Source organism: Gorilla gorilla, chromosome 16 (assembly GCF_029281585.2).
Source record: "Gorilla gorilla gorilla isolate KB3781 chromosome 16, NHGRI_mGorGor1-v2.1_pri, whole genome shotgun sequence".
Taxonomy (NCBI): Eukaryota; Metazoa; Chordata; class Mammalia; order Primates; family Hominidae; genus Gorilla; species Gorilla gorilla.
Window position 1 is genome coordinate 33,974,162 of NC_073240.2, and position 26,100 is coordinate 34,000,261.

Sequence of the window (26,100 nt, forward strand, 5' to 3'; positions counted from 1 at the left end):
CCTACATTCAAAAGCTTGATAAGAGCTAAAGATTAAGTTCTTTATCACAGAAGAATCACTGAGTTAATATTATAAAAATACAGATGAGAGGCAGATAATATGTCTTGAGGTCCAAAACCTATTGCCTTGATAAAAATATGATATGTAAATCAGTAGGGACAAAATTACTATTAGATGCAGAAATTGAGAACACTTTGAAGAGAGAAAATGTGACTTCACGTGATTCAGAAATGATTGGGAGGAAGAAAGGGGACCTTTGTTTTTCTTTTCTTTTGCTCTTTCATCCTTTAAGATTTCACAGTGAAATGACATTAGTAGTCAGACATACCATTCCGATTCCTTTCTGACTTGATTTAATTTAGAAAATTTTAAAACCCTGATTTAATTCAAAGGCTACCGAGTGAGCCAGTTTGAAGCCAGACACTGTGGGGAGTACCTCAGAGGTATCCTATATGATCTCTGCCCTCAAGTTTTTTTATTAATGCAAATTAGGTAGAAATCCAATATTAGGCTGGGCATGGTGGCTTACACCTGTAATCCCAGCACTTTGGGAGGCCAAGGTGGGCGGATCATGAGGTCAGGAGATCAAGACCATCCTGGCTAACATGGTGAAACCCCATCTCCACTAAAAATACAAAAAATTAGCCAGGCGTGGTGGCGGGTGCCTGTAGTCCCAGGCTACTGGGGAGGCTGAGGCAGGAGAATGGCGTGAACCCAGGAGGCAGAACTTGCAGTGAGCCGAGATTGCGCCACTGCACTCCAGCCTGGGCGACAGAGCTAGACTCCGTCTGAAAAAAAAAAAAAACAACAGAAATCCAATATTAACCTACACAGAACAATAAGATATTGATAAAGATGCTATATAAGTAAGTGCCTTAAAAAAAAAAAAGAAGCAAATGTAGCAGCTTTAATCAAGAACAAATCAGCAAATCCACATAGAATAAACAACTCATTGTGAGCTATTCTTTGTAGCATCATTTCATCATTGGAAAATACCAAAAGGAGTGGGATTTTAAAATCCTTTCTGCCCCTATGAACCAGCAATGATGTGTAATTATAATAAAGCTAATTTTAAAAAGTGCTTTATGAGCTATTTTCATTGATATTATTTCATTTGATTCTCAAAAAACCGCTATGAAATTTGACATAATTCCTTCCAGCAACTGCAATCAGGGGAGTAATAACAAGCTAAAAAATCGGTATTTCACTGACTCTACCGATTTTGGTGCTTCCCTCTTCCCCACACCAATTTCCCCTGAATCATTCTAGAAATCATGTGTGCTCGTGGATGTAATCCTTCCTCCTCATCACTGCTTTCATCTCTTGCTTCGGCTGCGCAAGGTGCCTCTTGATGCTTCCAAAATGGGCACCAGGGCTGCTGTAGTCAAAGGTGCCAGATGTGTTGCCCAAGGCACAACTGCCTACCTCTCCCACTTCTCCTTGGGATAAGACAAAATCTCATTCATTCTACCATCAATAAAACCACACTGGATAAAATCTAGTTCATTACGCCCTTTCACACCATGCTTCCATAGCACCTCCAATAGGGACACTGCTTCCCCAAGTCTGTGTACATCCTGTTATGCAGAACTTGCTTTCAATGTCCTAAAGAAATTTTAGTAACATTACTCTTTAAATTTTCACACTGCTTTTTTTATGGCAGTCCTCTCTCCCTGTCTCCAGGCATGAGTCCATGGGGCTGGCGCAACAGAAAATCTGGAGAACATACGTCATGCTATTTTCAGTGTTGTCCCTCCCCGTGGTAGCCGCTACCCTCGGATGTGGCTCAAATTCTTGCTTTCCTTAAGATGAGCTTTGTCCTATGATGATCATCCCAGCCCTCAAGCAGAAGACTCTGGACGGCCATGACTGTCAAATTATCCAGACATGCCCAGACAAGTCTGAATCCTAGGGAGAACATAGCTGAGGCCCAAGCTGCACACCTTATTTACTCTCCACAATTCCTCTGGGCTCACCTGGAAACCAACAGCTTTACTCAGTCACAGGAGTACTTCTGGGTTCTCCCTCTAAACACAAAACTGAAACTAAAGACTTTAACGTTTTAGAAAAAATACGTGAAATCTGAATGAACTGATTTGTGACTTTATTGTGAATAAAACCGTATTACCATGAATTTTTTTTTTTTTTTTTTTTGAAATGGAGTCTCTCTTTGTCACCCAGGCTGGAGTTCAGTGGTGCCATCTCGGCTCACTGTAACATCCTTCTCCCGGGTTCAAGAGATTCTCGGGCCTCAGCCTCCCGAGTAACTGGGACTATACCATGAATTACTAATACAAAAATCTGAATCTCAGCGTTTGAAGTCCTCACTCACTTGCTTAGTGTGAAACCCAGTCCTCAAGAGAGGAAGTCCCTACCTCTCCTGAACAGCTCTTCAATACTGCAAAACTGTTGGGCTTCTGATGATAAAGTTCTTTCATTTCTTTTTGCCAAAGCTCCTTCTTCCTCAAGTGTAGGGGCCCTCCTAGGAGGATGAGGAAATGTTTGTCCAAGACATTCTGGCCCAGAAGTGTTCTCTCGTGGTACTTTTCCTTCAGTAGTTTGTTGTTCCTCCCTATTATCCAACATCCTTCCAGGACCCCTCAAATCCGTCTGTATCCCATACATCTCTGAATTCCAATTCTGACCTGATTTCAAGTTCTTTCCTATAAGGCTCTGAGCCCTTGTTTCAATGTACTGGAACAATCCATGACTGTGAAAAAAAAATTCCTAGAACCTTCTATGAGAGGGAAGAAACTCCAGAACATGCCATGATAGGAGGCTGAGCTGCCAGGGCACACAGAGGAACTCCAAGGGGATGGTATGACCTAATATCACAGCCCAGGGGCCACAAAGATACATTAGATATGGTCTGATTCCAATTTCAAAATTATCTAACAGAAGTCACTATCCCTGTAAGTGATCAGAAAGCAAATACAGTGAGATCGGCACTACAGTCATTTATCTGCTCACAGCTATCAAGAGGAAGGGGGTGGGGCCGCAGTGGTATCTGCTGTTTTCAAAAAGTGCTCTCTCAGGAGTCCCTAAGAAATAAAACAAAACAGGCCGTGGCTCACCCCTGTAATCCCAGCACTTTGGAAGGTCGAGGCGGGCAGATCACGAGGTCAGGAGTTCAAGACGAGCCTGGCCAACGTGGTGAAATCCCATCCCTACTAAAAATACAAAAACTAGCCAGATGCACACCTGTAATCCCAGCTAGCTGGGAGGCTGAGGAAGGAGAATTCCTTGAACCTGGGAGGCGGAGGTTGCAGTGAGCCAAGATCACGCCACTGTACTCTATCCTGGGAAACAAGAGCGAGACTCCGTCTCAAAAAGAAAAAAAAAAAGAAATAAAACAAAACATACGCTTTCAATATTCAGTACTCTGCTTTATCAATTTGATATAATACTTGTAATCCAATTACAACCCGAAAAGGTTGTCTTTTTCTCATGTCCCAACCAATAATGACATGAGGCAGAGTGTTGAGTTAACAAATATATCCAATGAATTATTCTCTAAAATTTAATATCTATTTATTTTAAAAATAGTTTTCTCTTTTACATTTATCAGTGGCTGTTACTTTTAATCATGGTGTTATTCTGCTATTTCTACACATCTTTGGAATTATTTCGGAAGGCTGTGCATATAGCCAAAAGCCACAGACTGCCACCCTTGCTTTATATCTTGTACTCTGAATCCAAAAATAGAGACAAGTGAAAAGCAATCCAGTGGAAGGTGTTATCCTCAAAGCATAATTCAATCTTAATCTGGGGAAAAATGCACAGGCATAGAGCTGGCTTGGGATTTTAAAACATCAGATTCTGGCCATGGTCCTGGCCTTTAGATCACATTCCCCTTTAAAAAGCAAAACAAATGAGAAAAATACTCATTTATTTTATACAGAAACTGACCTTAAAATACAAATTGTTCATTAGTAGAACATTTATTTCGTATTTCACATGCCAATGAGCTATTCTTATTTGAGATAATTGGAAAAGGCACTCTTTAAAATTCTCTTTATGCTTTACACAAAAAGCAAGCAGGCACAATGGGATCTCAAACATTGTTAAATTTTAAGAGCTTTGTGTGTTGTTTTTTGAAAAAAAAATATTGTTTCTGAATCCATGGACTAAAAATCATATTACCAGGACTTCTAATTCACTTTCTCTTTGTGTGAACTTTTAACAATAAAAAGATGGTCAACCTAATCAAATTTAGAGGAGAAAGGTCACATGAGAAAGAAATAAAACACTGTAATAATCATTTAAGTATTAAGATTACCACTGTTCTATAACAAAACATATACCCATATACCACATAAACACACATTCTTCTTTCCCCTGTTGCTCATTTAAAATTCCATCCCGTCTTTCACATCCATTCACTAATAAATCGGAGGGAAAAAACTGTAGCCACTACTTCCACTTCCTTATCACCTACTCACCTTCAGCCTCTTATAATCTACTCATAGACGTCATTCTACCGAAGTAACTCCCTCAAAGAGGGTTAGAAGAACAGTATTTTCCTGTTCTTTATGGCATAATTCATCCCCCTCATCCAGACTCCCATCTGGAGACTCCTCCAGATCCACTCTCCATTTTTCTCAACCTGCTCTTGGCCCTGGAAGGCTGACCCCATAGACCACAGCCCCTGGCTTGGCTCCTTTACACTCTGCTTTCTGGTTGGTTCAGTTAGAGGAGGTTTACAGGAAGTGGTCCAGAGGAGGGTGAGGCCAGGATATTTATCCCCACAGCTTCCTCTCCGCTGGGTGTCTCTACCAGAAACCACTGTTCCTGACAGAGGGTCCCCTCCATTAATCTCCCCTGTCTGGGCTCCTGTCTGGGCTCCAGTGAGCACGCCTTCCCTTGCGCCTTCAGCCTTGCAGGTGTCTGTTTCCTCTCAGGACTGTGAGTAATCCAGGGGCCTCTCTGAATTGCTTTCTTCCGCTGGTTTCTGGATTATGCCCTATCCTCATCCTATCCCTACCTCCTGGACTAGTGCTTTTTGAGCATGGCTTTTACAGCTCTCTAACAACCTACATTTCCCCTTGTAACAATGATATATTCTCAATGCTAAAATTCTTGCCTCAAAGGACATGGGGAAAACATAGAAAAGTGTACTTTAGCTATAATTGTACTCCCCACCCCCGACCCCACACACAAGCACTCTAGGCGGTGAATTTGTTTTTTTCTTAAAAAATAAAAGTAGTTAAATCACTCTTGAAGAATCATAAAAGTAACATATTCACTACAACCAGAGAAACAATATAAAAATATGTAAAAAGAAATAAAATTAATGCCTTTCTCCAATGCTTCTGCATCTTTCTCTTTCACTTCATTCCCCACCTCCACTGCCTTGACCCTCAATAAGGAATGTTAACAGCCTGGCCAATGTTCTTCCACACTCATCTCCATGATATTCGAACCTGTACCAAACATATATATTTATATATCGGGAGGGGTGATAGTTGTTTTACAAAACCTGAGAGCATTTTATATATTATTTTATAACTCAAGTAGATACAAATCTAGATCAGTACTCTGAACAGCCTCATAATATTACAGAGCATAAATGCACAATCATTTATTTAACCATTTCTCTAATGATGGACATTCAAATTTTTTCTAGCTATTTTTTGCCACTACAGACAATGCTGCAATAAACATCCTTATGCCTAATTTCTTACTGGCACATATATTTATGTAAGCTAAATTCCTAAAAGTGGGATTGCCAGGTCATAGTTACACAGAGTTTTAATTGGGATCCTATTACTTTCTCAAAAGTGCATAGCAACATACTTTATGTCAACTTAATTCCTGTATTTGTTTTATATGGGTAGAATATGGCTGATGCAATTTTTGAGTCCTATTTTCCCTCTGAATTAATTTTAGATAATTTTCTATGTACTACATACTTTCTGTAGTAACCTTAAATGGCTGCATATGTCTGTTAATGTTGTGACGCTTCTTTACAATTTTATTGGAATTGCATCAAACCTTAATATTAATATGGGAAGAGTTTATATTTACTTCCCATAATGTATATCCACAGAGAAAATCAAAGCTTTGACAGTAGCATTAGGGGTTTACACAGGTAAATAAAATTTATTTCATGTATGCCTCTTAACTCTTAATAAGTTGACATTAATTACATATTTTCATGGGCACAAGAATTGATCAAGAGATTCTCAGTTCTCAATATCAGGAAGAACTATGCCTGGAGCATATGCTTCCATCACCACATCAGTGACTTCAATCAAAGGAAAACAACCACAGGATTACTCAAGAGCATACTAAAGATTGGGCATTTCCCAAGTATGGTGAGCCAAGCTCCCTGTGATTCTTCTGGCACTAAAAGGGTTTACTCTGAATCAAAGGTAAATGAAAGCAAGCAAAACAGAAAGGAATCCTAGCACCAAGCCCCAAGGACACTGCTTTGCAGGCTAGCACAACTAGAGTTCCTCAAGGTTTGGGGGAAGACCATACTCCACAAAGGCTTGGGAACATTCCACATCAGTCTCCACCCGCCAAATAAAATACTATAAAACCAATCTCCAGGTTGGCGGTGGGAGGAGGCAGGAGAAGAAAAACCAAACTACCAGTTCTTGTTAGTATATTCTCTATTTTGTCACCACTATGTGAGAGATTCCCATGCATCATCCTTGAAATGAGAAGTTAAGAAATTACAAACCCAACAGAAGGTGCATCACTGGCCTCTGTGATATCCTTATGCTACATCCTGCATGAATGGTAATATCAGCTTTAACTGCTTAGACTTGTAACAAGGATGAGTGGGTTTCACTGGTTCCTGGGAATTACTACTTGCCTCTAACATTGAAGAGTCTTCCAACTGGAAACAGATCTGATTACTTTTGCCAGACTTAATCTCTTTCTTAAGCAGTTAATGAGAGCTTTCAATAATCTTAATGACATCACTTCAATAAAAATACCTAGATGTTATTTCCACAGGAAATAAATGTCCACAGACCATAAACTTAATCTGGTTAATAGCTAACCTGGGAGAAAGGTGGGAGTTGGGTTCAGATAAAAGGACACTGTACTGTGATGGTAAATGAATTATTCACCCCTCTTTCTGGACTGCTGGCAACTCTCTGAGCCCTCTTCTGGGTTTAGGTGGGAAGAGAAATGAAGTGAAAGACAAAGGTAGCTGGAAGCAGGAAACTTCTCCCTGTATGGGCTTCCCAGCTGCAGGGAGTCACTGAAGGGTTCAGAATATAAAGAGGACTCATGGCAACAGGAAAGGGAAAATCAAGAGAGAAAAGGGAACTAGAGAGAGGATACAAATCAAAGGTACTATCTGGGGAACTCCCTCCCTCATGCCTTTCAAAGTAGGGCCAATAGGAGGTAATGGCTGGAGGCCCTATAGGAAGTCTCCACAGTAGAGAAGTTACCCATATCAAAAAAAGCTCTTATCCCCTTCTACTCTCCTTCCCTTTTCCAGCCTCTTCTTTTATAAGGTTAGAAGCACAGGAGATGCTTACAGTTCTTATGACTGGTTCCTTAAAGTGCTGCTGAAGATCCCAGTGGAAGGCTGAGGCCAAAGTAAAGGGAATGTTGAGTGATTGCACGGAGAGGCCAAAGGAACATGTGACCATCCATTCAACTTGTCACTCAGTGGGCTCACGGTCAGTCTCCAACAGAAACTGAATGTGCTCTGTGTGCCTGCCTTGATCCAGATACACTGGAGCTTTTATGATATTTTTCAAATAGAAAAAGGACAAAATAATAAGATAATCCTACATTGAGGAAAAAGAGGATTTACTAAAGAGCAATGTATTTAATGCACAGTTTCTGCAGTTTTTGGAGTTAAGGCAGCTAAGATATTCTACACTCTTGCCTCCAGAAATCTCTCTCTTAATAGTCTCAGAGAGTTTCCTTGTCAAGTGTTTCTAAGTCCTCAGCATCCGACAGGAGAAAGAATTTTCATCACTAGGGTTCTGCAATACATGATATAAAATCTACGATTCTGTGACTTTCCTGGTGAAGCATATTGGTTATGAAAGTAGAAAATCTTATCAAAACAAGATTTATTGCAAAAAACAAGATGAAAAGCATTTACCACATTTTTAAAGCTCTACCCCCTGGATCAATGATCTAGAGAGATTTATAAAATTTCACAAGTTCAAAATGACCAAAAAGCTTTGAAGCTCCTCTTCCCTAGATAGATATTTTTTATCTCAATAATTGCACTTGATGTTTGCTCTAACCTGTAAGAGACTGTCTATCATATTAGGAGCTATTACCTAGAAAAAGCATTGCCCACATGCTGTTAGAGGAACTGTGAAAAAGAACACATAACCTGCACAATGGCATATAAAACCCTGAGATTCTGGCCACGACAGCCTAGAAAATGTAACGAATACCACAGCGGTGCTTCTTTTACACAGTCTTTTTTGGTCCTATTGAATCCACAAAATTATTTTCATGTAACATTTTAAATCACATTAAGTATGTAAGTCAAATGAGCTCTTTAGCACCTTTTACATAAGAAATGATGCTATACCAGTAACACTAAGAACCCATAAGTAAAAGATACCTACGGAATAAAGTCAATTTGTGCTTATTTGGGAAATTTAAAAACTGTAAAAAAAGAAAACTTTGAACCAAATTTCTTCAAATTAGACTGAATTCATTCCTGTTCTGTTAAAAAACAAAAGTTTTTGTCATAAAATAATAGCACTTATCGAGATGATTACTAAAAACAAACAAACAAAAACCTCTAACTACAGACGTAAGTGAAGACACAGCGTACTTTTGCACTTCTGCTTAGAGAATCCCTAGAATGACTCCAGCAGCATGAATGGCAGAATTTAGGTCAAGAGGCCAATTACCCAGTGTTACCATCAAAGGCGGGGACAAGTTACTACTTCTCTCTGCCTGTTCCTGTTTTCCTTTGAGAGTCACTGTTACGCAACCACAGAAGTAACTTCAGAGGATGCCAAAAAAAAAAAAAAAGAAAGAAAGAAATAAAAGACATTCACAAAGTCCTGGAAGCAACTATACCTCTGAACCACTAGGTCAAAACCATCCTCATCATCTCCACACCCCCCTCTTCCACTCCCCCTTTTCTTGCTACAAAGTGAACTAATAGGCCTAGGAATTTTGGTCCATTGTTAATCAGTCAGTTTCTAAGTAGCACAGGCAGACTGATAGTTCCCCAATCAGCCAAGAATAGATTCAAAGCATCTTAAACAGAGACTAACCTGGAGGTGACTGGTGCTGGGGCTCAGCTGTGGTCTTCCCTGGCCCCAAGCTCTTTTCCAAAGTTTCCCCAGGCACCAACCGAGGTTGGCCTGCTCTGAGGAAGGCCGGGCTGGCTCCTTTGGTCTCCGTGACCTTTGCAGAGGATGGTGGCTCCAAGGTGTCAGCAGAGACGCACCCAGAGAAGACACGGCTCTTTCTACCAGGAGAGTCATTAAGAGCAGCTTCCCTCTCACCAGGCAGTGCAGGGAGCCGGAGGATCCTGTGATGCTGCTGAGGGCTGGGGAGCCTTGGAGACAGAGGCGAGGGAACAGGTGACGTCCGTTTGTGTGTGCTGGACTGCGAGGCTGAATTATTAAACACCTTGCCAAGAGCTGCCGGTGCTGGTGGGGATGGCTTCTTCTTATCACCTCTGGGTTGTGAGGAGTCAGGACCTACTTTGTGGGGCAGATCCAGAAACAAGGACTTGTGGCCACCAAGGGGCAACCCGGCTCTCCTCTTGTTTCTCGTTTCTGGGCGAGTGTGGGGGACACTCGTGTGGACAGGGAAGCCCAGTCTTTTCCCCTCAGGGGCTTCATCTAACTTCTCACTCTCTATCACCTTCAGGAGGACCTTGTTCACGGCCCCCTCGGCACTGGCCGACACACTAGAAAAGGAGGCTGTTTCCCCGGCTGGCGACTGCGATGACCCATCCCCTTGCCGCTCCTTGCCCTGCCGCCTGGAACCATGAGCCCCAGCCTCAGCTCCCGGGAGGGTGAGCAAGTCGGCTTTGGGTACAAACTCAGCGTGGGCTGCTGGGCGAATGGCAATCGTCTCCTTACCCTTAGAATGCGTTTTAACTACTCTTTGTACCTGGGAGGACAGGTCCTGAACTTTGGCCACCACTTTGGAGACAGGTTTCTGCTTGCAAGTCCGCTTAGCCGGCTTCTCCATCTCATCCTTTTCTGCCTCTGGATGCTTCTCAGGGTCCTGGTGACTTTCAGACAAACCTGTTTGCTGATGCTCCAGCCCGCTCGGCGGCCTCCGAATGCCATCCCCTCCTGCCTCTGTGGAGCTGCAGTCAGGGAGCAGCACTTCTCTTCCAAGCCCAGTGTCCTTGAAAGCCGTCTCAAAGCTCCCAAAGCCAAGGTCTGTGTCTGGCGTCTTGGGAATATCTGGGGGGCAGCTCTCTCTCCTCTGCAGGGAGGAGGCAAGTGCCCCATTCGGGAGCAGATTTCCTTTCTCTTCTAGTACCCAAAGGTTAGGCCTTGTTCTAGAAAGAGGAAGGGAGTGGCTGGAACAGATCTTGTCCTTGCCCATCAGAGGAGCTGATTCTCGGCCTCCACGCCCTTTTCTTTTGGTCCTCTTCTGTGGGAGGGCCCCAAAGCTCTCTCTCTTTCCACCAGACCTCCGAGGCTTTTTGTTCCCGTGGGTGCTCCTCTTATTGAGAGGGCCCATGGGGAGCTCTCCCTGCCAGTCACCAGCACCCTGGAAACAGTCATCCTCGGGGGCCAGGCTCACGGACAGCTCTTGCAGCTTCCCCTCCTGGTTCCCCATCGTGATCCCCAGGATGTGGTCTGAGCTCAGGAGATTGGTTAGCAGTCTCTCCCTCTCTGTTGTGAGTTTGTACAGCTCAGTTAGAATGTCTTTCGTGGGAGTCTGCTTGAAAAATATGTCGCCTGGATGTTCGTCCGGCTCCTGGCTGAGGCTGATGATGTCTGACTCCTCCCTGACTTGGTAGCAGTTATGAAAACCTTTATTGGATCTGTCTAGAGTTACAGTGCCCTTGTATGAAAATCCTCTGACTTCCCCCTTTGGAAGATAGAAGCTGATGTAGCAGAGTTCCGTAATGGGCTTATGCAATTGGAGGGTACAATGAGTGCCTTCCATTATGCCTACCTAATTATTCATGCCTTGGAGATGCCGGTTTGTGGTCAGGCTTCCCAGGCTCCAGTGGTGAGGCATGTGATGGTGGCTATGCAGAGAAAGCAGCTGACAGTCATCTCCAGCAATGAGACTGCCTGTTAGAGGAACAGGGGAAGAAAGCAGCTTGTCTAACAGAGTGCATAAATCACACACCAACATAAAAGCAAAGCATAACCATGACTTATCCTTCCTCTCTGGCTGACCTCAACAACTCAAGGAATCAGAGAACAGCCAGATTTCAATCTCTTCCTCACTCCCACCCCACTCCTGATCAGTAGAACTTTTGTATAACTGAGAGATGGGAAAGTCCTCTCATTTCACCCCCAGGACAAAAGTTCCCTTTCCCTACATGGGGACTCACTGTGCGGCCTGGATCAGGTCTCTCAACTTCTCTAGACCTTGGTTTATGTTTTTCTGTAAAATAGAGCTATCATAACTCCCAGAAGTCCTTATCTAGGGGGCTTTGAGATCCTTAGAAAACACAGCCATTTTCACAACTCATATTTGGAATATTACTTTGCAAAGATAGATCGATCAAGCCTTTTTACCCTCTAAAAACCACCTTCAAGATCTGAGCTCAAATTATCGATTTAACTTAAAATACAATGTGAGGAAAGATCTTAGGCCCCAAATTTGGCATCAACAGTAAAAATTTCAATGTAAAAGTTTAAAATTTAAATAACTCAAGTCTTAATCAAGTTTTGCTGTTTTCTTTTTTATTTATTTTTTGTTGTTGTATTGCCTTCTTTTTTCCTTCCTGTTGTCTATTCGAAGCCAAATGGAATGGCAGAGGAACACCAAAAAATCTATAAGGAACTGCTCGCCCTGTACAGATTTTTCAATGATGTCACCACAGAAAAGGCTGAAATGTCACATAATTAGTGAAGGTGGCTGCTTCCTTGTGTGATACGAGGGACCTCAGAAATGTCTCTGTGGCTACCATCCCCACACACAAACTCTATATTTCTAGTTTCTTAAGCTATTGCCCAGTCTTCAAGCCTTCCTTGTTTAAAACAAGCACCGCCCACACCCTGGGAATGATAACACAATAACTATTCATTAGCCCTTGATATCTTTAGTGAATTATTTTCCTCGGGTTTTTTCTAACTGCTTCTAAATAGCAAAAAAGCTACATGAAAGTATATTTTGAGTGAAGGAAGAGAGAAAGGAGGAAGAGTCTGGTAAAAGTAACTCCTTGAGGAAGAGAGAGAAAATTAAGAATGATAAAATGACGGTTATGAAAATTGCAGATATCTGGTCAAACCAGAATGCCAGGAGACCAGGAGAGGCCTTGCCTCTTTCACATTTGTATATGGGGCTGTTCTCACTCAAGTAGTCTTTTTTTTTTTTTTTAGATGGGTTCTTGCTCTGTCACTTAGGCTGGAGTACAGTGGTGCAAACATGGCTCACTGCAGTCTCAACATCCTAGGCTCAAGTGATCCTCCCGCCTCAGCCTCCCAAGTAGGTGGGACTACAGGCACGTGCCACCACCACCCAGCTAGTTTTTTTGCATTTTTTTTTTGTAGAAACAGGCTTTCGCCATGTATCCCAGGCCGGTCTGGAAATCTTGGACTCAAGCGATCCTCCCACTTCAGCTTCTCAGAGTGCTGGGATTATAGGTGTGAGCCACTGCTCCCGACCGTATTTTTAAAATTTTTCTAAAATGCTTATTGCTAGCATTTTCTAAAAATGCACATGTGTAGGGATACTTAATAATTATTGGTACAAACTCTCTGCATGTGTCCAAGAACTCACTTAGGAGGTAGTCTCTTATTGTGTAATTTATAATAATCAGTAATAAAAGCAATTGCAAAGCTGTCAATATCCGCTGAGCACTAAGCATTAGGAGTTCAATTAATGAATTCTCAGACAAACTGAAGGGAAGCAGCAGATGAGCTATGCTGAGTTTTGGAAAAATAGAATGCTCTCCTCTCTCTTCAAGCATCATTTTCCACTAGCTCTTCTTATCTCCTCAATTCCCATGGATTAGGAGTAGTGTGTGATGTTGGGGGAGGAGTGTTAAAAATTTTCAGAATTGGCTGGGTACGGTGGCTCACGCCTGTAATCCCAGCACTTTGGGAGGCCGAGGCGGGTGGATCACCAGGTCAGGAGATCGACACCAGCCTGGCCAACATGGTAAACCCCGTCTCTACTAAAAATACAAAAATTAGCTGCGTGTGGTGGCGCATGCCTATAATCCTAGCTACTCAGGAGGCTTAGGCACGAGAATCCCTTGAACCCAGGAGGCCAAGGTTGCAGTGAGCCAACATTGCGCCACTGCACTCCAGCCTGGTGACAGAGTGAGACTCCATCTCAAAAAAAAAAAAAAAAAATTCAGAATCTGTTCAAAGTCACAGTTTATGCTGTAATTTCAAATAGGAATATGACTGCGTATTCTATTCCCTAAGAGAGGGAATTTGTATATACTGAGCACATATACACTTACATTTTCATTTTGTTATCTCATGGAATCAGTACATCTCCATTTTACAGATGAGGAAACTGAAATTCAGAGATAAAGGAACTTGTCTAAGGGAATATGGCTCAGAATATGCAAGTTTCAAACCCAGATCTCTCTCACTACATTGCTTCATAGGTCATGTTGCTCTTCACCTACTGCCTTCTACTAACAAATTGGTTTTCCATCTAATTTGAATAGAGGAGTTTTTTTTTTGTTGTTTTTTGTTTTTTTGTTAACTTGGTGTTACATAATTTCTTAACAATGTCTCACATCTTGCTATTTTAACGCTCACTGAGGCCAGGCGCAGCAGCTCACCCCTGTAATACCAGCACGTTGGGAGGCCAAGGCAGGAGGTTGCTTGAGCTCAGGAATTTGAGACCAGTCTGGGGAACATAGTGAAACCTTGTTTCCACAAAAGAAAAGAAAATTAGCTGGGAATGTCGTGTAAGCCTGTACTCCCAGCTGCTAGTGAGGCTGAGGCAAGGGGATCGCCTGGGAGGCTGAAGCTGCAGTGGACTGAGATTGCACCACTGCACCACTGTACTCCAGCTTAAGTGACAGAGCAAGACCCTGTCTTTCAAAAAAAAAAAAAAAAAAGAAAGAAAGAAACAAAAACCACACTGATTGGAGAGCTTCAGCATGTCTGATCAGGTAAAGTGCTGCTCCCTAAGGTCATCCCTTAAACAATAAAATCTAGAAAAAGGGCACCAGGAGTTCACTACAGCTCGTATAGGCGAGAAAAACTCAATGAAGATTCTAATTTAGAAATAAAAGAAGAGAAGGAATGACATAAAGGCTATATCCTTTATGAGAATTACAGACATGTAGTGCCTGTTTACAGGATCAAGTGCTTTTTTCCCCTGGTCTTTATAAGTCTTGGTTATGTAAATGGAGAAAATGTCATGGTTAGAACTCTATATGTTAGTCACAGTTGGGAAACTCAAGTCAAGGTTTAGAAAATTATAACATTGGATTTTATAGCAATAAAGCCACAATGCAAGGCATAAAGCTACTATTATAAAAAAAAAAAAAAAAAAAAAAAAAAGAACTTCACACTATTGCCTCATCCACCCAGAAATTTCCATATAGAATGCTCTTACCACACTTGTGGTGCACATGTCCGGAACCAAAGAGGAGCAGAACAGAGGAAGAAAAAAGAAATGGGAGTTTGTCTCATGATCTTGGGACTACAGTTCCCTTGTTCTGGGCCCTGGGAAGCAGTATCTTGTAAGAAACTTTGTACTGAACTAGACTAAGGAGTTTCACTATCCCAGGATCCATAGGAGCCAATGAAGAATCCTAAGCTACTTATTTATACTTGTTATAAAAAGATTACTTCAGAAGTAAAGTAGAGACTAGACAAGTAGGGGGTAAGACTAGTGGTATAAATCACTTAGAAAGGTCTTTCAGTATTCCAGAAAGAAGCGATAGCCAAAACCAAAGCAGTAGCAATGTGATGGAGAAGAGATGGTCAATTTTAAAAGATAGATTTCAGGCCAGGCATGGTGCCTCATGACTATAATCCCAGCACTTTGGGAGCCTGAGGTGGGTGGATCACTTGAGTTCAAGACCAGCCTGACCAACATGGCAAAACCCCATCTCTACTAAAAATACAGAAAAAATTAGACAGGCGTGGTGGCACATGCCCATAATCCCAGTTATTCGGGTGGCTAAGGCATAAGAATTGCTTCAACCCAGGAGATCTAGGCTGCAGTGAGCCAAGATTGTGCCACTGCACTCCAGCATGGGTGAAAGAGTAAGACTCCGTCTCTAAATAAATAAGTAAAAATTAAATAAAAAGATAGAATTGAAAGGATCTGGTGGTTAACTGGATATGTGTGACAGGAAAGAATTTGGTTTCATGATTTCAGATGTAGGTGACTGGGTAGATTGTGGTGCCATTCACAAAGATAAATGCACGAAGAGGAATAGGCTTCAGGGGAAGAAGATGAATTCAGTTGTGGAAATATTGAATTTGATGTATCAGGGGAATAATCAAACAAATATGTCCAGAACACTGCTATATGCAAAGGGATAGAGAATGAGATCTAGGCTAAAGTTAACACATTTAGAAGGAATCATACAGTATATAAGGTGTTTCAATTCCATGTAAGATAAAGTAAGTGCACTCTATCCTAGCTCTCCCACTGAATGCAACAGAAAAAAAAACACCAATATAAAATGCATGGAGCAGCTATTTGAACACTCTAAAAGTAAATGGTAACAAGCAGGTTGATGAGGAAGACCAGGATTTGAAGTATCACCCAACTGTAAAGCAGTTAACTTTCTCAACTTTGTCCTTCAGTAGCCCCTAAGCCTGGACTCAAATGTGCCTGAAACATGGCAGTGAATATCAGCACAAACAGAGGAAGATATAGGAGGAGTCCTGTAATTCAGAATCAAGAATAGAAAGAAGTTTTCTTGTTGGCACCTAAAACTCTGAGGGAGGAGAATATTTCTCTATGATTAGAGGAACTGTCGTCCCAAGATGTGTGGGGGGAAACCCCTATTTCTTTTTCTCTCACTCTGTTCTGCCTCTCGTTGATTTTGGGTGTGGGCAGAGTTGCAGGAAGTTTGCAGCCAAAGAGTTGGAGGGTTGGTAGTCCTAGATTTCTAGTTAGAGGACTGAAATCAGAGCCTCAGAGAGCCCAGAAGTATGGGGAAGATTATGGAGAAGGATCTTAGAAAGTGACCCATAAAGTTGTTCATGGATACCTGAATTTACCCCAGCCTGTGGATTGTGGATCTGAACTTAAACACCATACAAAGGGCTTTGAAAAGAAATGAAGAGATAAGACAATTTCCCAGGGCCTAGGCTGGCCACAGGGTGGCACATACATGGGATGGAACACTGCAAAAGCTTTGAAAATGGAACTGACATGAAAACCACAACCCACAGAAGGCTCACAGGAACTGGAGGACTGAGCCAAACCAGGTTGACTAGCTGGTTGTTTCAACAAAAAAGGATCTTCCCTGAGCAAATGAACTTCAACCTCAACCCTCTAGAGTGTTCCATGTCAGAAGAAGGCTTTAGAGCAGGGCAAACTCTTCTCTGTGACAACCCATTAGAAAGTCAGAATGCAGTATGGAAACATCACACATATTTTTCATCCAAGAAACCAGAGGAAAAAGAGCTGTAAGTCCTAAGAGAAAAAAAGCAAAAGGACAGGAAATCGCTGTGCATTGGGGTTAAATACACTGGCGTTGCAATTCCATGCTGAGTTCACAGGACTATTTCAAACAGCATTGCCTCATTCTACTTGGACTCAAATGCAGCGGCTCTGCAGAGCCACACACTAAATTATACATCTTAATTCGGCCTGTGAAGTGACCTGCTCTGGTTATGTTCAAGGTAAAAGCACTTTGCTTCCCAGGGAGTCTTCGTGTCTTCTATTTCCTCTGACAGGCTCCAGGCTGGCATTCTGTCTATGACAACATTGCAGCAGTGATTTCTCCCTTGATTCTTTTTCCAATAAACAAGTAGATTACCTCACTCTACCCCAAATGGAAATATCTGTTCTGCCTCATCGTAATGAGAAATGATTGCCTTTTAGTAGATGCTATCTATTGTTCATAGCATATTTCACCAATGCTAAAAATAAGATTCAAGAATTAGTTGTCGTCATTCTGTCTGCTGACAGCAGACATCCTAATTGATTTTGGCCTTAAAAGGCCAATGCAAAGCTTTCTTTGCCTAGTCATTGGCACAGTCTTTCCCTGTGACTCCATCTGAGCCCAACACGGCTAAGACAGATTACCTGTATTCCATTTCTAAACTGGAAAATTTTTATTAGTTCAGTCAAATTCACACTCTACCTTTCACACCCTCCTAAGACCAAGAGACTGACTTTTATGAACTCGATCAACAAGTTTCCTTGCCCTGTGGCTTCTCCTAGATTTAGCCATTGGGAAACAGTAACAGATTGGAGGGCAGATGGAAGAGGGCTCGGGACCTTTATCCCCTGACTCCCTATCTCCTGGGCTATAGTTTGGTTGTAGGCGTGCCCTCTAATGAAGAGCACGCTCCTCTGGGGTAGTTCTCCTCCAGCTGCAGCTGCTTTCTCTGAGTATCATTACTGCCCCCTCCCCTTGCTCATTTAGTCCTAGATGGCTTTGAATTCTGCCTCTCCTGTGTGATTTTGGACAAGTTATTGCCTGCCTTTCTCCTTTCCATCCACCCTGGGATGGAGTGCAGCTTTTTCAAAGAGTAGATTAAAAAAACAAAGGAAGGCTGGGCGCAGTGGCTCACGCCTGTAATCCCAGCACTTTGGGAGGCTGAGGCAGGCGGATCATGAGGTCAGGAGATTGAGACCATCCTGGCTAACACGGTGAAACCCCGTCTCCACTAAAAATACAAAATATTAGCCAGGTGTGGTGGCGAGCACCTGTAGTCCCAGCTACTCAGGAGGCTGAGGCAGGAGAATGGCGTGCACCTGGGAGGTGGAGCTAGCAGTGAGCCGAGATCCTGCCACTGCACTCCAGCCTGGGTGACAGAGCAAGACTCCGTCTCAAAAAACAAAAAAGAAAAAAAAAGGAAGTTCTGCAATAGGTTAATGGCTCTTCTTCTTTCCATGGAGTTTTTCTTCTCTTTGCTTTCCTTTTTGTTTTTCTTCTTTCTGAGATAGGGTCTCACTCTGTCACCCAGACTGCAGTGCAGTGGCGTGATCTCAGCTCACCGCAACCTCCAGCTCCTGGGCCCAGGCAATTCTCCTACCTCAGCTCCTCCAAGTAGCTGGGAAAACAGGTACATGCCATCATGCCCAGATAATTTTTGTATACTTTGTAGAGACAGGGTTATGCCATGTTGTGCAGCCTGGTCTCAAACTCCCGAGCTCAAGTGATCTGCCCACCTTAGCCTCCCAAAGTGCTGGGATTACAGGGGTGAGCCACTGAGGGGTTTTTCTTTAAACAACCTCCATACTGTAGGAGTAGGAGTATAGGAATAATAACAAAATTACTATAATACACAGCAGAAAGAGACCCATTCTATAAGGTATCAAAGAACAAATCAGAGGAGTTAAAAAAAAAAAAAAAGGAGAGTCAACATCATGTTTGTAGAATCAGAATAACACTTCAGGCAGAAGAAAGCATTTTAAAATAGCCCCTCATTAAAATATGGGCCTTGGACAGGTAGAGATTAAGAAAATGAAATTCCAAGAGGAAGAAACGTAATATAAGACTGAGAAAACAACTAACAAGTACAAAGGGAAAAACTCTTTTTAGATAGGTGTCAGGAGAGATAAGTCAAGAAAGAGTGATAAAAGGTATCAAGTCATAGAAGGATTTTAATCAGGTTGGTATGATATTAATGCTATCTTCATAGACAAATGACTCATGAAGCCATGGATGGTTTTTGACCAGGGAAGCAGTATGTTCAGCACTACTCTTAAAGATTAAGTCAGCAGTAATGTCAGAACAGATTGGAGTAGAAAGAGAACAGACAGGGAGTCAAGAATGAGGAGCTGGGGACAACATCAAATTCTGCAAAGAGGTCAAGAAAGAAACAAATTAAAGTGTTACAGGCCGGGCGTGGTGGCTCACGCCTGTAATCCCAGCACTTTGGGAGGCCAAGGCAGGCAGATCACCTGAGGTCAGTTGATTGAGACCAGCCTGGTCAACATGGTAAAACCCCATCCCTACTAAAAATACAAAAACTAGCTTGGTGTGGCTAATTTGCTGGCACCTGTAGTACCAGCTACCTAGGAAACTAAGGTGGGAGAATCGCTTGAACCCAGGAGGTGGAAGTTGCAGTGAGCCGAGATCACGCCACTGCACTCCACTCCAGCCTGGGTGACAGAGTGAGACACTGCTTCAAAAAGAAAAGATATGTTACAGACAGAGTTTTAGGTAAGAACTTTAGTAGAGTGAGAGAACACCAAACTAACTATATTACAAGAGCAAGTGAGAATGCTAGTGGTTAAGACAAGAAAAATATGAGTAATAACCTGTACAGGTATTTGCTATTTTGGTTTCTTGTCTTGTCTTTTTTTTTTTTTTGAGACTGAGTTTCGCTCTCGCTGCCCAGGCTGGAGCGCAATGGCACAATCTCGGCTCACCGCAACCTCTGCCTCCTGGATTCGAGCGATTCTCCTGCCTCAGCCTCCCGAGTAGCTGGGATTACAGGCATGCACCACCACACCCGGCTAATTTTGTATTTTTAGTAGAGGGGGGTTTCTCCATGTTGGTCAGGCTGGTCTTGAACTTCTGACCTCAGGTGATCTGCTCATCTCAGCCTCCCAAAGGCTGGGATTACAGGTGTGAGCTACCATGCCTGGCTGTTTTGTTTTGTTTTGTTTTGTTTTGTTTTGTTTTGTTTTGTTTTTGAGACGGAGTTTCACTCTTGTTGCTGAGGCTGGAGTACAGTGGTGAGATCTTGGCTCACTGCAACCTCCGCCTCCTGGGTTCAAGCGATTCTCCTGCCTCAGCCTCCCAAGTAGCTGGGATTACAGATGGCCGCCACCATGCTCGACAAATTTTTGTATTTTTGGTAGAGACGGGGTTTCGCCATGTTGGCCAGGCTGGTCTCGAACTCCTGACCTCAGGTGATCCCCACACCTCAGCCTCCCAAATTGCTGGGATTACAGGTGTGAGCCACTGCGCCTGGCCTGTTTTTGTTTTTTTTAAGACATGGAAAACAGAAGTATGTTTTCAGTTTGAAAAGAAGGAAGTAGCAAGGAAGGAGATATTGATGATTCAGTGAAAGATGGTATGAAACATGGGAAAAAAGCCGAAAAAAGGCACCAGAGGAAGAAGACATGGGCTCAAGGACACATGGGGAGGAATCAGCCTTGACAAGAAGGAGGATGGTTTCCTACTCAAAGACTAAGGAAAAAAGATTATTACGAGATAGCACTGAAATTGAGAGAGTTTACATATTTTCTCAATGATTTTTGTTTTCTTCAAAAAGTCTGTAAATTTATGATTTTCTTTGCATTCTAACAATGTCACAAGAAGGAAAGCACTGAACTAGAGTTTCGGAAGCAAAATTCCTTCCTGTGAAACTCTGATTTGACTGTGAGACCACCAGCATAAGCTATGTCTTATTTTAACATATGGGCAAATCTCTACAAAAATGTAGAGGACAAATTTCAGCCAATATAACTATTTTAGAGGACGAGTTTCTAGCCAAAGTCACAGCTGGTTATTAAAGGGAAAAAAGGGGCTCCTTTTTGTGTACGTTTTTTCATTGCTGTTCATTTTTTGACCCAAAAACCAACCCACACAGATACCCAGATATGTTAACAAGGTGTGCGCATTGAAGATCCTCTCAAAGACGTCGAGGAATTCTTTCTTTGCCTCTCCCTTACCTTTTCAAAGCTTAATTACATAAAGAAAAATGAGTATTAGCTTTCCACATGATTTCCATGAAAATTAGATATTGAGATCCTCAACATATCACTGGTTTTACATCACTATCTGGCTAACATCATCATCTATAGGAGATGTATGAGTATGCTGAGGAAATAAGCCCTTTCCCCCTGATTTAATTTTTAATTTTTATGGGTACATAGTAGGTATATATACTTATGGGGTACATGAAATATTCTGATACAGGCATATAGTGCATAATAATCACATCAGGGTAAATGGGGTGTCCATCACCTCAAACATTTATCATTTCTTTGCATTACAAACATTCCAGTTATACTGTTTTAGTTATTTTTAAATGTACAACAAATTATTGTTGACTGTAATCACCCTGTTGTACAATCAAATACTAGTTCTTATGAATTTTATCTAACTATGTTTTTGTACCACCGCCTGATTTAAAAAAAGAATCTGTAGATAGAAGATTCCTACTCGTTGAACATTTAAGGCTTTACCAACAATGGTGACAGCACAGCATCTCGCTAAATGTGGGCTTAGTACATTTTACTTTGTAGTTAGTAAGACAAAGAGAGCTTCCTTTTCAAATATCGGGAGTATCTTTTTTAGATATGTGAACACATTCTGTGGAGTTTGCTTTTATGAGAACTTTATATCAGGAACAATGGTTGCATATGTTACATCAAATTTGCATTTTCTGATTAAGGAAGCTGCTCTTGAACAATGGCTTTCCAATTAGAGAGCACAAGGGGTTTAAGTAGGTTTTTCTTTTTTCTTTTTTTTTTGAGACAGAGTCTCGCTCTGTCACCCAGGCTGGAGTGCAGTGGCGCGATCTCGGCTCACTGCAAACTCCGCCTCCCGGGTTCACGCCATTCTCCTGGCTCAGCCTCCCGAGTAGCTGGGACTACAGGCGCCCGCCACCACGCCCGGCTACTTTTTTGTATTTTTAGTAGAGACGGGGTTTCACTGTGTTAGCCAGGATGGTCTCAATCTTCTTACCTGATGATCCGCCTGCCTCGGCCTCCCAAAGTGCTGGGATTACAGGTGTGAGCCACCGCGCCCGGCCGGTTTTTCTTTTTAACAGGCAACTGCAAAGAGGCGATTGTAACTCCATTTTATAGAGGATTGAGGATGCAGGCAGGGTGCTTTGATGGTACTCTCATTTTTAAAGGTCTGCCACACAGTACAGCTCTCAAGGAGGAAGGTGGGGACCATGGGGGCTCTCCAAGACAAAGCTGATCTGCCATCTCTCCCACTTCCCTGATAGCCACATCTGTTGACAGAAAACCTATTTTTTGGTTGTTGTTGTTAAAATGTCTGTTCATTTATAAACCTAGTAACATGGAAGGAAAACCTATTTTAATTATCTCACATTATGTGTGTTTCAATTTTATAAAATACTGGAAATCTTTTTATAAATCACAGTAATATGACATCTGTTTAAAATGTCCACAAAAGAAGTTCTTTGGTTTGAACTTCATTTGAGCCAAACCACCACCATGTGAGGCAGACGTAGCAGATGCTGTTATTGTCACTGCATACCCAAGGAGGCTAAAGGAGACAAGAAATTTCAAAGCGACTTGCCCCTGGTCAAACAACTAGTGAGCAATGGAACTGGACTCAAATCCAGGTTTCTGGACTCTCCGTATGCTGCTGTTTCCACTACCCTAGTACCACTGGCACTCACTTTTTCTTTTTCTTTTTTTTTTTTTTAAAGAAAGAAGACCAATGAAACGAAGTGCCATTTTTTAAAAGCCCAAAATTTAAAAATGTATTGCTGGATAGGATTTTAAAAATGTATTGCTGGATAGGACTTAAAATACAATATAGTACTATATGCAGTGAAGCAAGTGGACTCAAAGCCACTACTTTGTAAAGATTTCTCATTTAAATATAATTTTATTAAATCTTGAAGTAGGAACCTTCTAAGAAAAAATTCATATCCCATCAAATACTCAGAATCCTACAAGAGATTATATAGGCAACAGTTTCACAGGTGTGTTTGCTTCCTTTTTGCTTTGTTGCTGTTGTTCAGGGAGAGATACTGGTATTAGAGTTTTACAAACTCTTTTGTTTACCATGAGGATCAAGGAAGGCCCTCTTCATCTTAATCCAGCATTATTTCATGAAATCCATCCTAAGAGTTAGTTATTTTGAAATGCACTTCGTAAAATACCGGTGACCATATATATAGACTGCTTAAACAGAAGGATCTACCCAGGGTAGAAAGGGCTGCGTAACCCAGCAAGGGAAGCATTGGGCCATGAGTTAGAGGCATGCATCCCAATCCAACAAGGGCAACTGGACTCACCACTGCTGTGTGCCAAGCTCATGTGTTTCTTAGTAGACTAATCAAGGGGCAGGAAGATAGCAATTTGTGGACAAGCAGTAAAAATCTAGTAAAAATTAAATATTTAGGTGAGGTAATGAAATGAGTAGATTCATACTTGGTTAAGAAGGAGAAAGAAAGAGGAGAGGAGAGAGATGACATTAGCCAATGATATGGTTTGGCTGTGTCCCCACCCAAATCTCACCTTGAATTGTAATAATCCCCACGTGTCATGGGCAGGCCAGGTGGGGATAACTGAATCATGGTGGCGGTTTTCCCAGTACTGTTCTCATAGTAATGAGTAAGTCTCATGAGATCTGATGGTTTTACAAATGGGAGTTCCCCTGTACAAGCTCTGTTGCCTGCTACCATGTAAGATGTGCCTTTACTTCTCCTTTGTCTTCACCATGATTGTGAAGCCTCCCCAGCCGTGCAGAACTGTGAATCCATTAAACTTTTTTCCCTTATAAATTACCCAGCCTGGGGTATGTATTTATTAGCAGTATGACAACAGACTAATACAGCCAACATTTCATGAGGTCTTAACCAGTGCTAGGCCTTTGGCTAAATGTACACCATGCCTCATTCATTTACACTTGACCTTTGACCAAAGCAGGGGTTGGGGTGCTGACCCCCTGCCTGCACAGTCAAAAATGTATGTATAACTTTTGGTTCCCCAAAAGCTTTACTGTTAATAGCCTACTGTTGACCATAAGTCTTACTGATAACATAAACAGTTGATTAACACGTATTTGTATGTTATATGTATTAGATGCTGTATTCTTCTAATAAAGTAACCTAGAGAAAAGAAGATGTCATTAAGAAAATCACAAGGAAGGGAAAACGTATTTATTCTTTATTAAGTGGAAGTGGATAATCCTAAAGCTCTTTATCCTCATTGTCTTTACATTGAGTAGGCTGAGGAGGAGAAGGAAGAGGAGGGATCTTGCTGTCTCAGGGACGACAGAGGCAGAAGAAGTGAAGGAGAAAGGAGGGAGGAGAGACAGGCACACTTGGCATAACTTTTATTGAAAAAAATTCACGTAAAAATGGATCCACTAAGATCAAACCCGTGTTATTCATGGGCCAATTGTAATTCTCATAGTCCTATGAGTGGGTACTAATAATTCTTCCATTTTACCCATGAGAATCATGTAAGCTTAGGGAGGTTAAGTAACTTGTCCAAAGTCACAGAGTTATTCAGTCACAGAAGTGGAACTTGAATCCAGGACTATTTTAAAAGTCTCTCTGAGTAAAAGTGACAAAATACTGCATTTCTTAAAACTTCAGGGAGAAATAATGAATCTGTTATGGGAGGCCATCAGGGGGCCTCTAATATAAGGATTATTTTGCTTCTCTTCAGAAAAATATGGTTAACAGATTGTGTTTATTAAGCAATTAACACTATGATCTATGCGCCCCTTGATCAGAATATAAACTAATCCATCTAGAAGCAAGGACAAAAAACACATAATGCTTGCAAAATTCCTGTTAGGAATTCCTCTTTGTCCTGAAAGTATGTTAGTGCTCATGGTTTAAGGTTTCTGTCAGAGCCTAGAGAAGAACTTGTCCCACAGTACCCCAGAGAGAGTGACAAAGGTTAAAACTGGACATCACCATTAAGTTTGCCTCAAGTCAAGTAAAAAGAATTGTGACTGAATTTCAGTTTCTGCCACAGGGGATATACTAAAAAGGGTCAAAGTGTCAAAGTTTGACGTGGTCCTCTTTGTGATTAGGAGGTCGGCTGTGGCTGTGGACAGTTGGTATCTGCTCAAGCATTTAAACCAACCCCAACTTTGGCAAAAGGCTGCAGGTTCTAAAGGTAATATCTAAACCAGATCTAACTAGCCCCTATCCCTTGATATTGGAATTTAAAATAATTAAAGTCTCAGTCACAAGTGCTAAGATGAGACCCTCTAGGTCACAGCAGCCACAGTCTGACCCAAAGGGCTTAGCATAAAAAAGTGGTGCCACCTTGGGATGAACAATACACAGCTTCCTCTTAATAAACTGAGCTGCTCTGGGAACTCCCCATTTGATTGCCACTCACAATTTCGATACTTTATGCAAAAATCTCATATCCACAATTCCTGCAGTTGGAGATGTCACAATAGTTCTTTCACACCATTTACATACAAGTTTAGAAGCATTTCCAGATGATTCCACAAATTCATTCTCAACAGTCTGTTAATTGAGCTCAATAGAAAGGCAAAAACATAAAAAGGACATTACTTATTAGAATGACTGGCTTGAAAAGAATAAAGGGGAATATAAATATAAATTTATGAAACTAATAAAAAAGCCAAAGCTTTGTTGCCCTAGATAACTTGCTATAGCAGCCTCATGCTGCTTCTAGAAATCTACTATGCTCCTAGGATTCAAAACACATCCTCAAAACACATAAATAAAAATCTTTTGAAAACATAAAACAGTTTAATAAAAACAATTTCTGAATTTGACATTGCTAAAACTTTGAATTTGATTGAAGGAATAAATATACGCAATAAAAAAATTCAAACGGAATTTTGAGACAAATGGCTACTGTTGAGATTCCTAATGGGAAGAAGGGTAAGTTTCTCCTCTTACAAAAATACCAGGGAATTTCTGGGAATTAAAGAACTCAACACAGTTCTAACATCAGGAAGATTTTACATTGTCTATGGCAAATTTCAAAGACACTTTGAAATAAAAGCAAATATATAATAAGTATAGCAAATAGGTCTGTAATGAGAAGGAGCTGGGCCCGGAGATCCAGCTTTTTATAAAAAGCCTTTCTTTTTCTTTTCCTTTTTTTTTTTTTTTTTTTTTGGTAATAGCCTTTTCCAAAAAGTTGCAGTCAGCATAAATTGCAAAATAAATC

The 26,100-nt window shown here is 41.6% G+C and overlaps 1 protein-coding gene across 6 annotated transcripts in view; it reads right to left on the reverse strand.

Moving 5' to 3' along the window:
* The window catches only part of FMN1 (formin 1), a 423,460-nt gene that overhangs the window by 372,454 nt on the left and 24,906 nt on the right, over positions 1–26,100 (reverse strand). For all 6 annotated transcript variants that reach the window (XM_031002405.3, XM_055363225.2, XM_055363227.2 and 3 more), the window contains one exon: positions 9,222–11,219. In XM_031002405.3, the coding sequence (XP_030858265.3) occupies positions 9,222–11,088 (1,867 nt within the window). In that variant the 5' untranslated portion in view covers positions 11,089–11,219. The remainder of the gene's footprint in view (positions 1–9,221; positions 11,220–26,100) is intronic.